This window comes from Lytechinus pictus, chromosome 11, assembly GCF_037042905.1.
Source record: "Lytechinus pictus isolate F3 Inbred chromosome 11, Lp3.0, whole genome shotgun sequence".
NCBI classification, from domain to species: Eukaryota; Metazoa; Echinodermata; class Echinoidea; order Temnopleuroida; family Toxopneustidae; genus Lytechinus; species Lytechinus pictus.
This window is the reverse complement of record NC_087255.1, coordinates 6,928,932-6,941,231: the sequence shown is the minus strand read 5'-3', so window position 1 is coordinate 6,941,231 and position 12,300 is coordinate 6,928,932. Positions and strand designations below refer to the sequence as shown.

The 12,300-nt window shown below is 38.8% G+C and overlaps 1 protein-coding gene across 1 annotated transcript; it reads right to left on the bottom strand.

The window, feature by feature from the left end:
• Positions 1 to 7,790: 7,790 nt before the first annotated feature.
• LOC135155958 (mucin-22-like) lies at positions 7,791 to 11,717 on the bottom strand. The gene is made up of 3 exons (XM_064106572.1): positions 11,552 to 11,717; positions 8,584 to 10,023; positions 7,791 to 8,041 (listed from the first exon to the last, which is right to left on the bottom strand). Exons 1-3 carry the CDS (start codon positions 11,715 to 11,717, stop codon positions 7,791 to 7,793), a joined length of 1,857 nt encoding a protein of 618 aa, XP_063962642.1.
• Between the last annotated feature and the right edge of the window lie 583 nt (positions 11,718 to 12,300).

Sequence of the window (12,300 nt, the reverse complement as noted above, 5' to 3'; positions counted from 1 at the left end):
GCACTTTAAAAGAGTCATGCAGTGAATTGACTGAGGAAGTTGATTCCACAACTTGGCTGCAACATGTGTCAGTAAATGGGAAATACTGTTAGCATAGGCCTAAGTGATCTACTAGTAATCTGAACATGCATCCCTTCTCCAATTTTTGTAAGTGACGTTGAAGCCGTCAACGTATTAAAACTTCAAAAACCCAAATAAAATAAGATACCAAATACAAAACGGACACAGTGATTTTGACGACAAAGGACATACGACTTACGAGAAAGTCAGTAAGTGATTGTGCCATCGGCAACTTACTACTAACAGCGATTAATTGCCGCCTAATGTTTAATAAAGAGCATCCACGCTCACACGCAACGTTCTAATCTACTGCTGATAACGAACGCGACGTGCTTATCTCTGTACAACAGGGCCCGTCTTACAAATATTTACTATTCATCCGATCGACTTCAAGTATAAGGAAATCCATCAATGACATAATTTTTCTTTAGAAATTTTGCGCAATGCCCTTTGAAAACAAAACGAAGCGTACTGAATTGTCAAGAAAACAGTGAATGTATGAATATACATTATATCTGGAAAATATTTTGAACATGTATTTTATATGTTGACGATGCTGGCTTTACATAGTTGCGGTTGATTGAATCAATCGTAAATCTTTGTAAGACGGGACCAAGATTTCACGAAATCACGAACAAATTTATAAACAATACAGAAAGATTTGAGGAAATTTTAATATGCCACGAGTCTTTGTATTATATTACTTTTTAAGTGTGTACGCATGTGGAAGATATTGTACTGTTTTAATTTACTCAATCAAGTTTGTTCAAAAAGGAAATGCAGGACAAAACGGCGTTCCAGACAGGGTCTTATGGGATGCGGGACACATTGGTGATAAACGAAAATGTCCCTTTAAATCTGGGATGTCTCAACCGATTGGGGGGTGCTCCATATATAATTTTTCGAGAGTGATTAGTTCCATGGGTGTCAATCGGTATTCTTGGTTGGGGGGGGGTGATTGACACAAATGTTCTTGTGGATGGGGATCTTTCAACATTAGCCCCACTGGTTGATATGCATGGTGTTCTTGGAAAGTCCTTCATTGTTACAGTGTACTGTACTTATATAATTTTTTTGAAAATTCAATTTGTGTTACAAGTAAGCCTATTCTAAACTCATACGAAAGAAAAAATGACAAAAATTGTCTGGACCATGTACAAAGTGATATGTTAATTGAGCATGATGTATACAACTTCTCTCTTAAATCTAACCCGACTGGCAATATTTTTTTTCTTCTTAATGCATGATGATAAAATGCAGATTCGGACCAGCGCGTTTTGTTAGATATGAGCAAAGAGAAATTCTTGGTAGCTTGTTAATTTCGCGCATTGGAATTTGGTTACAATTGCTTTTTATGACAGCGTTGCCTGGCGATTTACTTATTTTACATAACAAAAATGAAGTGATATTCAACGTTGAAGATTAAATGGGACAAAAATCATGCACATTGGATGTGGGGAGGGGTAAATCTGAGAAAAGTTATTTTTACTTTTGCAAGATCTACCCCTCTAGGATTTACGTCCATGGGGTTTTCCCCGTTTATCTTGCCACCTTTTACTCCCATTTATTTTTCCACCCTTTTGAATTAATTGATTTATTAAAATTAATTTATTCACCACTGGTGGGATGGAACACCCTATCAACAAAAGTTGTTTTTCGTCGGGGTCCTTTTATGTCATGTGTTAAAAAATATCATATACATAAACATTCATTCTTTTCCATCTTTAACCTCCACCCATCTGTTTAAAAGTCCTGGAAAAGAATGTACACAAATTGCGAGGGAAACAAACTGATTGATGGCATACTATAATCATCACTATAATCATCATGATCAAACTTTTCATTTTTTCATCATCATTATTATATTGTTTCTACCCTAAATTATTGGGGGGGGATGATAATACATGCCATCCCCCACTTGAAATATTGGGAGGGGGGATATATCCCCCCACCCCCTCCCCCCGGGATCGACACCCATGGTGATTACAATCCATTGTAAGATCTTGTAAACTTCTGTTTAAAGTAACAATAGTTTCTCTAGAGGTATTTGATAAGATTTTTAAAAAAAGACGGATCAACCACTAATGTTACTGATAGCTTTAAATCAGAGTATCGCGTGGTCGAATTGCCCGCTTTTTTAAGGCTTGGTCCCACTGCACTTTATAGGATGCACTTAGGATGTAAAACGGAAAAGAATCTTGTCATCCGTTGGCAAACGTTATGTGTCCGTTGTGTATTCTTTGCATACGTGTTTCATACGATCGATATCCATCGAGCATCTATTCACTGTGATTTCATTGTTCGCCCGTTTTGTCCATTGTTTGGAGCGAATGGGGCCACCCCAAAATTTTGCTTGTCCGCTGTATCCGTTATGAGTACGATTTGTGTCTGTCGCCCAGTGGGAACAGGCCTAAATCCCCCCCCCCCAAAAAAAAGAAGCTTAATCGAGCCCGGTAGGCATGGTTAAGACCATTTTTAGCTTGTCGCAGCATTGGTGACTAGCTATAATTCATCCCAGCGAGTGGAGGATGTGCATACCATATTGCGGGAATGACTGACTGAATGTACACATTTTGTATTGTTTTTATCGTGAGAAATAAAATCAATCAATCAATCAATCAATCAATCAAACAATTAAACAAACAATCAATCGATCAATCAATCAATCAATCAATCAATCGATCGATCAATCAATCAATCAATCCCATGACTTGGGTAATAATAAATCTACAAGCGCTTAGATCATTAGATAGTAAAACAATGTATGTTTTAACTTGTACTAGAATCAAATTATCATTTGACACTGTCCACGTGGATTATAAAGATGTAGCGTTTACAAGGAACAATCTGCAGTTGAAATTATGGTTCGTATTTATGCATGAAAAGAGAGCATCAGAGGAAAGAATCATTGTTACGCAATCTTTTTGCGTTAGAAATATAGTAAGGATCCCCATTTGTCGTCTGTGGTTGGGAACTCTCTGCATCAAGTGCTTGTGTAACAGGGTAATTATTGATCAGGCTGAAATTTCTCTGTATGCCTGGTGATCGAGGAATGTCGGATGAGCAGGGTGAGTCGTGTATCGCAGAGGCAGGCTCTAGGCCGCGTCTCTGCGTCGGTCTATGACCAAGACTTTCCCCCGGATGCGGATGAAAGCGCCGTGGTGAGGAATTGAGTTCAGGTGATTGGATTTCTGATCCAAGGTTTTCATCTTGAGCGTGACACGGAAAACGTGTTGGTGAAATGTTGAAAAGCTTTTCCTCCATAGATTCATCCCATGCATGTTTCACTGAGTGATCAGTACTGAGGATGGTCTTCATGTGAATGCCTGGTGACCGACGAACGTCGGATACGCAAGGGTTCTGCTTTGCAGGGTCAGACTTTCTGTCGCGTCTCCGAAAGAGTTCAAGGTCGGTGTTTTTCTCGGGTTGTGGAGACAATGGTGATGATAGAATGATCTCAGGTCTTTCGATTCCTGATCCAAGATGCTCATCTTTTGGGTGACATTGAGAGCCTTTCGCATGGTCAGATGAAATATTGAGCAGCATTTCTTCCACATCATCGTCCGATGCATGTGTAACTGGACGATTACTGTCGTGGCCAGGATTACTTTGGATTTCAGGTGACCGAGAGTTGGCGAATCGGTAAGAGATATTGGTTCCGCAGCCAGACTCTTGGTTGCCCCCTTGAATCGATTTGTAGTCGGGATTCTTCTCAGATCGTAGGTGAAACAGCTGTGATGACGGAGTAACGTCAGGTGTTACCATTCCCGATTCAATATGTTCCTGTTGTGTGTGATATAGAGAACGATTTGGTGAGGTATTACGTAACATTTCCTCCATAGTTTCGTCCCACGTAGGTTTCTCTTGGCAATCATCTGTAAGGTAGGACTTCGCTTGAATGTCTGGTAACCGGGGAATGTCCGATTGATGAAAGGTGCCCGATTCAGTCCCTGCACCAATATTGATAGCAAGGTCATTCACCCGCTGGGAATTATCACCCATCCGCTTCTGACCACCTTTCTTGGATGATGGGATACTCACCGCAGTACTCGAATTCAGTATTCGTTTTATCTCATTACGTGTTTCAGTTGGAACAAAGCAATGTAAAGCGGTAAATATTATACTATGAATAACCATATATACAATAAATAAAATCTCGACACTTTGGTCGTGAGGTAAAAATAAAAAAGCATGTCCAATAGTCAAATAAAGACACAATAAAATGCTATCGCCAATTATGACCGATTTTCGGATGCTCGTTTTCCTTCCCATATCGTCCTGTTCGTCTTCAGGTTCAGGTGAAATCCGATTAGAAGGAAATTTTAAACGGATCAGTATCATTCCATTGGTCAGGAAAATAAGAGAGAAAGGGATCGTAACGCCTCCTGTCATAGACTGTGTATATAAGAAGCACCTGTAAAGAGTAAACATAAATCTTGCAATGACAGTGAACACTCTTCTGCAACCCTTCCTGTCAAATATACGCCACAATATTTTCCGTAATGTAAAGAGTGTGCACACGTTACGAAAGTATATTATTAATAGATTAAAAACAACAATCGGCGAATTCGACACAAAAGATTGCACAGTATGCCATTTATACTATCCTCAGATTGGCAAATATTTATGTTACAATTTCACGAATACCGCAATTTTTATGAAAAACTCTGCAGGCCTACAATTTTGAACCGTTGTAATGTTCGCAAAGTTTCAAGGCGATATATTTCCACTTTGGGTTAAAACGAGCTTCAAGGCGTGATCTGCCCTGGGAAGCGGGGATGCTGCGTGTATTATTCTCCATAGGCAGTACCCCCTGGAAATCAGGAAGGTGTGACTAAATAGATGAATGTAACCAAAATGACCTTCATTTGTATTGAAAACCTACAATGTATTCATTTTGTACACAGTAAAAAAAAAATAGCGCGTTGTTTAAGCCCGTCACTCTAACAACAAGTTGTTTAAACTTTTTTTGTAATTGTTTAAACTTTTAAACAACTTGTTTAAAAAGTTTACACAGTTGTTTAAAACGTTTAAACAGTTGTTTAAGAGGTTTAAACTATAGTTGTTAGAGTGACGGGCAAAACAGCGTGCTTAGAATTTTAAACAGCGTTTTTACAGTGTAGTGAAACCATTTTTTTTTGCTTGTCAACTTCGTTGCGACCAAAATAACCTCATTTTGAATTGAAACCTTTCCAGGGCCCTGCTTAGGATATATGTCATTATTTAAAATATCAAAGGAGAAAGTGATTGGTAGGGTCAGCACTGATTATCTAAAATAAATCACGAAGCAGAAACTTATATGAAGACGGGACCATATGTTGACATACATATTCATGACCCTGAAAACATTGCCAAAAGAATATATGGCATAAGAACACTTAAGAATGGGGGAATAGGGAAAGTTATGGTTGGTTCGATATGATAGCAGCAATAATCACATGATGCAAGGAAAATACTGCTCACCCTTTTATGAAAACATAATCACTTGTTGAAGACAAAGTTGTAATAAACACGAGGAACGCAGGGAGAGCTAGAAAAGTGAGTAGAAAATCAAACATTTTATACACTTTTCTAGTACATTTAGAAAATGTATTTTATGTCGTCCAACGAAATTATAATGAACAATACCAAGTAGATTAAAGTCTATGTAGTTTGAAACAAAAAAAACATATAATACAATATCATTATGAAGAGGTACAGGAATCTAAATGGAATCTATACTAATAATGTCAAGCCTTAATGTTTTATCTTAGAAATGGGATATGAAAATTCATTTTCACCGTTCAGATGAAAAAATTGTGGACAATTCAACTTACACATTGTGTGCAAAATTATTAATTATGAATTATAATTATTACAATATCACTTTTAATATCCTACATGTAAATGACATTCATGCAAAGCCTTTTTTTCTTGGGTGACGACATAATCATACAATTTGATTAGCGTACAGCATGCGACGACAGCGTGAAAATAAGTAAATAGAAATTAAAACAAATTACCTAAAGCCAATAGCAAAGCCTTCTGCCGGTAAGACCTGGACTGAACGTTTCGGATCCTAATGAAGGTAAAATACATCTCAGAGACACGCAATGTTATCAAGCATGCGGATAGCAAGGCAGTGTAGTGGCAAATCACTAACACGGCCACACATGCTCTCCCTCTTACTTCCGGGTCAGTCAGCCAATGATCAAGTGATATGAGACACAAGAAGGAGACGTAAAAACAAAGCAACGAGATAAACTGGCCGATCAACACCTTGCCACGTGTTGAGCTTCTGAGCTTCCTGCATAAAAAGTATGAAGAGAATTACAGAGAATACAAAATAAAAGACATTTACTATAAAGTACTATGATTCCTCGATGTCTGATTATTATGAACTATCACAAAGTTATGAGATTCATGGAAAATCAATATGAATTCTTCCTCATCAGTGACGGATCCAGCTGGATTCAACAGAGTACTATGGACCTGCCGATATAAGGAAATGTAAGGTTTCTCAAACGTTCCGAAAGGTTCGTAAAATGTTTTTTGAACCATTTTTGAACGTTTTGAATATTTTTAAAAGGCTTTCTTACGTGTATAACATTCAAAGGGTTTTTAGGAGGTCCTTAAAATCGTTGAATATTTTTTTAAGTTTAAAACGTTTTAAAAAGAACGAAAACCTTCCACAAACAGACGTCCTAAGAAATGTTTTGACTAAACGTCCAAATATCAAACTTGGGACTGTTTCAAGTACGTTCATAAAACATCAAAATTTTAACTGGGGGTCGACTATTGTAATTGTGCAAAAACGATATGGAATGTGATATTGTTTTGTGACAAACCCGGCTTGTTCCGCCACTGCTCATGCAACGTTAAGTGTTGCTAATGTAATTTCTAGAACTGATGGAAACCCCTTGTTTTTTTAAAGGTGTCAGCGCAATACCAGAAGTCTATCGACCTGTAAGAGGTTACATGATGGAGCATAACGGAACATTCTGATCAGACAAAACTTAGGAGGGGCAACCATTACATTTAACAAATTTGCTCCACTTCAACTCTTTGATCCGATGGAGCACTTACGGAGATAAAAGATATATCATAAGAGGGATAACATTCCCAACTTGAGAGATGGATCCAGTGTAGAATACTATGCCGATATGTGAAGTGTTTGCTGTCTGCGGTTGGCTGAAATTCAAATTCTGTAAGAAACAAAACATATGATTTTCAATCTTTCAGCAGATCTAATTTTATGTGCATTTTTAAGATAAAATGCAATTATTGACAGTGTAAAGAGTATTGATACCGGCGTATGATTAGGACAACGATCCTAGGATCTGATTGGTTTCCAATGTGAAGGGCGCTACACTTTGATCTCATCATTCCATTTTTATTTTAGATAGAGGATGCAAATTTCCGATGACTACTGAATTACAGCTTGTCATAGAAAGCTAATTATGTTCCCAAGTAATCATTGATTTCTGCCATTTTTATGAATAGACCTTTTAAGTGACACAGATCATCAAAGTATTGTAGATATCGGAATTTAAATATCCAAATTAATGACTCAATCAAAGAGAGATATTTTAGGAAAGGAGAAGATATTTACATTTACTGTTCGGTCGTTAAAGAAAATGCTTACTTGAAAATCTGGCGAAATTGTTATTTTGTCAGTTGAGTACGCATTATCTGTATTGTTGACTCTATTCACATTCCTTGTGGACAATGCTAGTGAAGAAGACCGGTTTTCATTCAGTACAAATCCCACCTGGGTGCCACCTGTATTTGACGATGGTCCAACAATTTTGTCGGTTACCAGAAATGTTCCCATACTGCTTTCTGTCGTCGGGAGAGGCTTGGTTCTGTATTTTTCCATCGATGTCACTTGTAACATACTTTCCTTCGTTGTAGAAACTTTTATTTTGTCCTCCACTGTTGGCAATGCCCCTGGAGAATTGTCCCTCGGTGGCAACAATGAAATCGAGATAGGGAGTTTTGCCTTAAATCGTGTAGTGATGCTTGCTACAGAGTTAAAATCAAAAGAAATGAAAACGCCATTTACATTATATCCTCCTTTTTAATTTCGGTTTAGCATGTCAACATTTTTTATGGTGCCACAAGTTTCAACACATGTTGAATTTACATTCACCCTCTTCATAACAGGAATACATCTTAAATACATGCCATATGAATATTGATGATGATGATGATGATGCACAGCATTTGTATAGCGCCATATATTTGTCAAAGACATCCAAAGGCGCATATTTGTAGGAGCCAGCCAATCTGGGTCGCCTAAAAGGGCGCGCACACAGAACTGTGACCCGCAGCTCTCTCCTCTCAGACCATATATTCACAGACCATTACCTGATATATATCCATAAGACGCCTACTTTCTAATCAAGCCAGTGGTAGCAAGCTACATAGTCGCAACTGATGAAAGGGGGAAATATTTTATTTCAGAGACAGCTTGGATGTACCGATCTTTCCGAAACTTATCAGAAGGGATAATTTTTAATGGTTGATGCAAATAATACTCACCAATCGACGTCATTATTTCATCAGGTATAGTCATCGATGTAGGATCCGGAGTCAATCTGTCTGGTCCGGTGGTAGGAACTACGACTACTTCGGTCACGATGTTGGTCTGAACACTTGTCTTATAGATAACCGTCCAAACTTGACTATCGGTAGAGATAGACATTTTTGTGATAGACACGGTATCTGAAGCCTCCGCATCCATTGAGTATGTAGGTGTATTGATAATAACACCTGGTACTAAGTCATTTCCACTTTCTGAGTTGAGTTGCATTGTAGGCGACAGCGGGGATTTCGAATCGCTTCCCATCTTATCGTTTGGTTGGAGTGAAAATGAATTGGTCTTGGAAGAAGTCCCAGGTGTATCTTCATCCTCCGTTCTGGCTAACGCTGCAAGTCCTTTGCTCCAGTTATTAACTATAGTAGAAACATAGTTTGTTGCAGGTAAAAATTTTCTTGCAGTGGTCCCTTTGCTTTCATCAGTTGGAGTGGAAATATATTTGTATGAAGGTAAACCTTTAGTGGTTCCCTTGCCTCCGGTAAAGTGGGAAACGTCATTCCTGGACGCAGATGTGGTAGGCTCCCAAGATCCAGTAGATGGAGGATCAACATAATTCTTCGAATGTAATTTAGTATTTCCATTAGCTCCAGTACCTAGAGAAGGAGCGTCATCAGTAAAAATCACTGTGACAGATTCAGTGGCTGTATTAGATGAAGCTGCAACATCATTCCCGGAAGGCAATCCTGTCTTTCGCTTGGTTCCTGTATGTAAAGTTACAGCGTCATCCATGCTATTTATTCGGGTAATTCCTATAGATTCAGTATTCGTATTCCCAATAGTAGATGAAGCATTGACCTGACTGTTATCAAATGAACCATTTCCTTTGGATCCAGTACCCCCAGTTACATCATTACTTCGTATTCCCTTTAATCCAGTGCTTCCAGTAATAGTAGCAAAATTCTTCATTGGATATAATTGGGTGGTTCCCCTGTTGTGGGGAAAATTAGAAACATCAACGATCGAAGTAGTTTCCTCTGTGATTCCGTTGACAGCATTACCCGTAGTTTCAATTCCATTTGTTGTAGATAATGGTTTGATTTCTTCAGTTCCAGAAAATGTAGAAACGGTACCACTTCGTACTGAAATACCCGTGTCTTCGGTACCTGCAGTAGTAAGGTCACTCATTAAAACTAAAGTGGAATCTCCTTCTGCTTCTGATATTTCCGTGGCATCGCTTGACATCTTTCCTTCAGTACCTGTAGGAGGAACACTATTCGTCGAAGTAACTGTGGTCGTAACGTCCTCGATAACAGATGATGTAGTAGCAGCACCATTAATGATCGGTAATGGGGTAGTTACTGTGCTTTCAGTAGTCGTTGTGGAAATCGTTGTGGTAACATCACTCGTAGAGGATAACGTTGTAGATCCCATGGTTGTAGGGGCTGTCGAAAAACAACAATAGTAAATTTGTACATTACATTCGCTGACATAATATGCGATTGTAATATTAGGCCATAAAGGCATAGCGAAAATATTTTGATTTCTGTTTTCATGATTTTTCGAGTCTGGTGTAGATATATTATTCATTTTGGCATATTTATGTTCAAATATGATACAATATCGAGATTGGTTTACGATTTGGTAGGGTTGAACTAATGTTGGTTGCTATGAAAATCTTTACCAGAGATTGCCATTGATTTAAAAATAATGAGAGCAAACTAGGATGCACATTATTTTGTAATCTCTGCTTTTACTTTATTTTCTAGGTGTCTTCAGTACGTCGGGTGGTGCTTCATATTCATATGTGATGTTTGTAGATTGCGCATAGTCTTCACGACTGCTGGCAAGTTCTTGTGCTAGACAAGATTAGTCTATTGTTTTAAATGGGAGAGATTTTTTTTCGGAAACCCTCATCAGGTTATGGGATTATTCTGTATTTGATAGATGCTCGTCTAAAAAAGTATCGCACAATCCTTGGGGTTCAACTGTTAGCTGATGGATATCGAGGTGATTGGAAAACCAGGTCGTGGGAACGAATTAAAGAATGGATCTCGAGTCGTGAGTAGGGTCTTGGGTAACTGACGAACAGCTTTAAGAAAGGAACCCTGAATCTTTGACCCGTCTTGTGCACAATACACCGACAGTCGATTGAGAAAGATTTATTTCGTCGTCACACCAGAGTACTGACTCCAGACCGACAGCAAACCTGTTTGAATCACATTGATATACCATCTATTTCGATTTGGTTTCATTGCTATTACTGCAACATGAGTGAAGTAACTCGAATGAAAAATAGGGTTATCATCCCCCACCCAAAGATTCCGGACGGCATTACGCAACAAAGATGAATCAGTCTGACGATGCTTTTCACTAGTTAATCTGTACGTACTTACGCTCATCACATAGCAGGCTGGCATATCGACCGTTGCAATAACCGATCTGGAATTTTCTAAGATGACACGCCTTGCTTATACTAACATGTTCTTGATTATTGCAGTCCAGAGTGTCAATGTGAAAATCTCCTTCCGGGTTACCAAAGCGGTTGTCATCGTAAAAAACAAAACACGTGTAGGCTTGTGACCCTGTGAGTGACCCGACTCTGATACACCGGAAATCGAACCCACGTCCTTCAGATTGAAAGACGAGAGTCACATCCACTAGACTACGACGTCCCAATATTATAGTAAATATATCACAAGTGGTTTATCTCGGAGAAAACCGCGGGACTGTCCCGCTGCTATTACTATGGCTTGCCTAGCAAAGGTTTGTTGCGGAGTTGTAAATAGTGAGGCGAGGTTATCCCGGGATAGTTTATTGCGGGTCCGAGAATTCACACTGAAGGCAACACCGCTACAGTCTCGGGACAGTCCTGGGACTGTATGGTGTTGAGGCCAGTGTGAAGATAGTCGGAACGAGGTAGAGTGGTAGGAAATGATTACATTACATAACATAAAAGACAATGGTCTTAACCTGGTCCACAAAATGCAGCGGCGGGACCATACGTAGAATCACACCTCTCCTTCAGACGGTACGCTCTGCACTCAGTGATATCGTGCTCCTCACCAGTACAATGTAACTTGTCAATGAAGATTGCTGTACCACTTTGTGTTGGGAATACCATACTGCCATTCTCCATTATCATGAAAGCTCTGTCATATCCAAGAGAACGGCAGACAATGTCCCCTTTAAGGAAATTAAATCCTTTACCGCACACTTTCCGCCAGTCATCTTTAAGGAAGATCTCGACTAGTCCGTGATGAGATCCGTTTCCCCCTTCCAGCCTGACCCTTACTTCAGGCGTCTCACCTTCATAATAATATTACGAGAATGATGAGGATTATGGTTAAAAAATCACAATAGTGATACTATCATTACTCACGATAATAAATAAATGATGATAGTTATATTGAAAAATACAAATGAATATATCTAAAACAAATCGCATGAATCGTAAAACAGTGTGCAAACTTTAGCACCGGTCTGGTCTCACCTCGTTTCTATTTTCTTGTGTTTGTGTCATTGTGTGCGTGTATGTCTGGGGCAATTCCACAATATGATCAACCTTTTTGTACGTCCGACCCCCATTTTCTTAAGTTTTACTTAACTTCATAAACTGACCAAGTCATGGTCATTACAGGCTGTCATAAGAACCAGAAATCAGAGACAGAAAATTTCATGAAGGTCCCACATAATAGGGGGTCGGACGTACATATTTTATG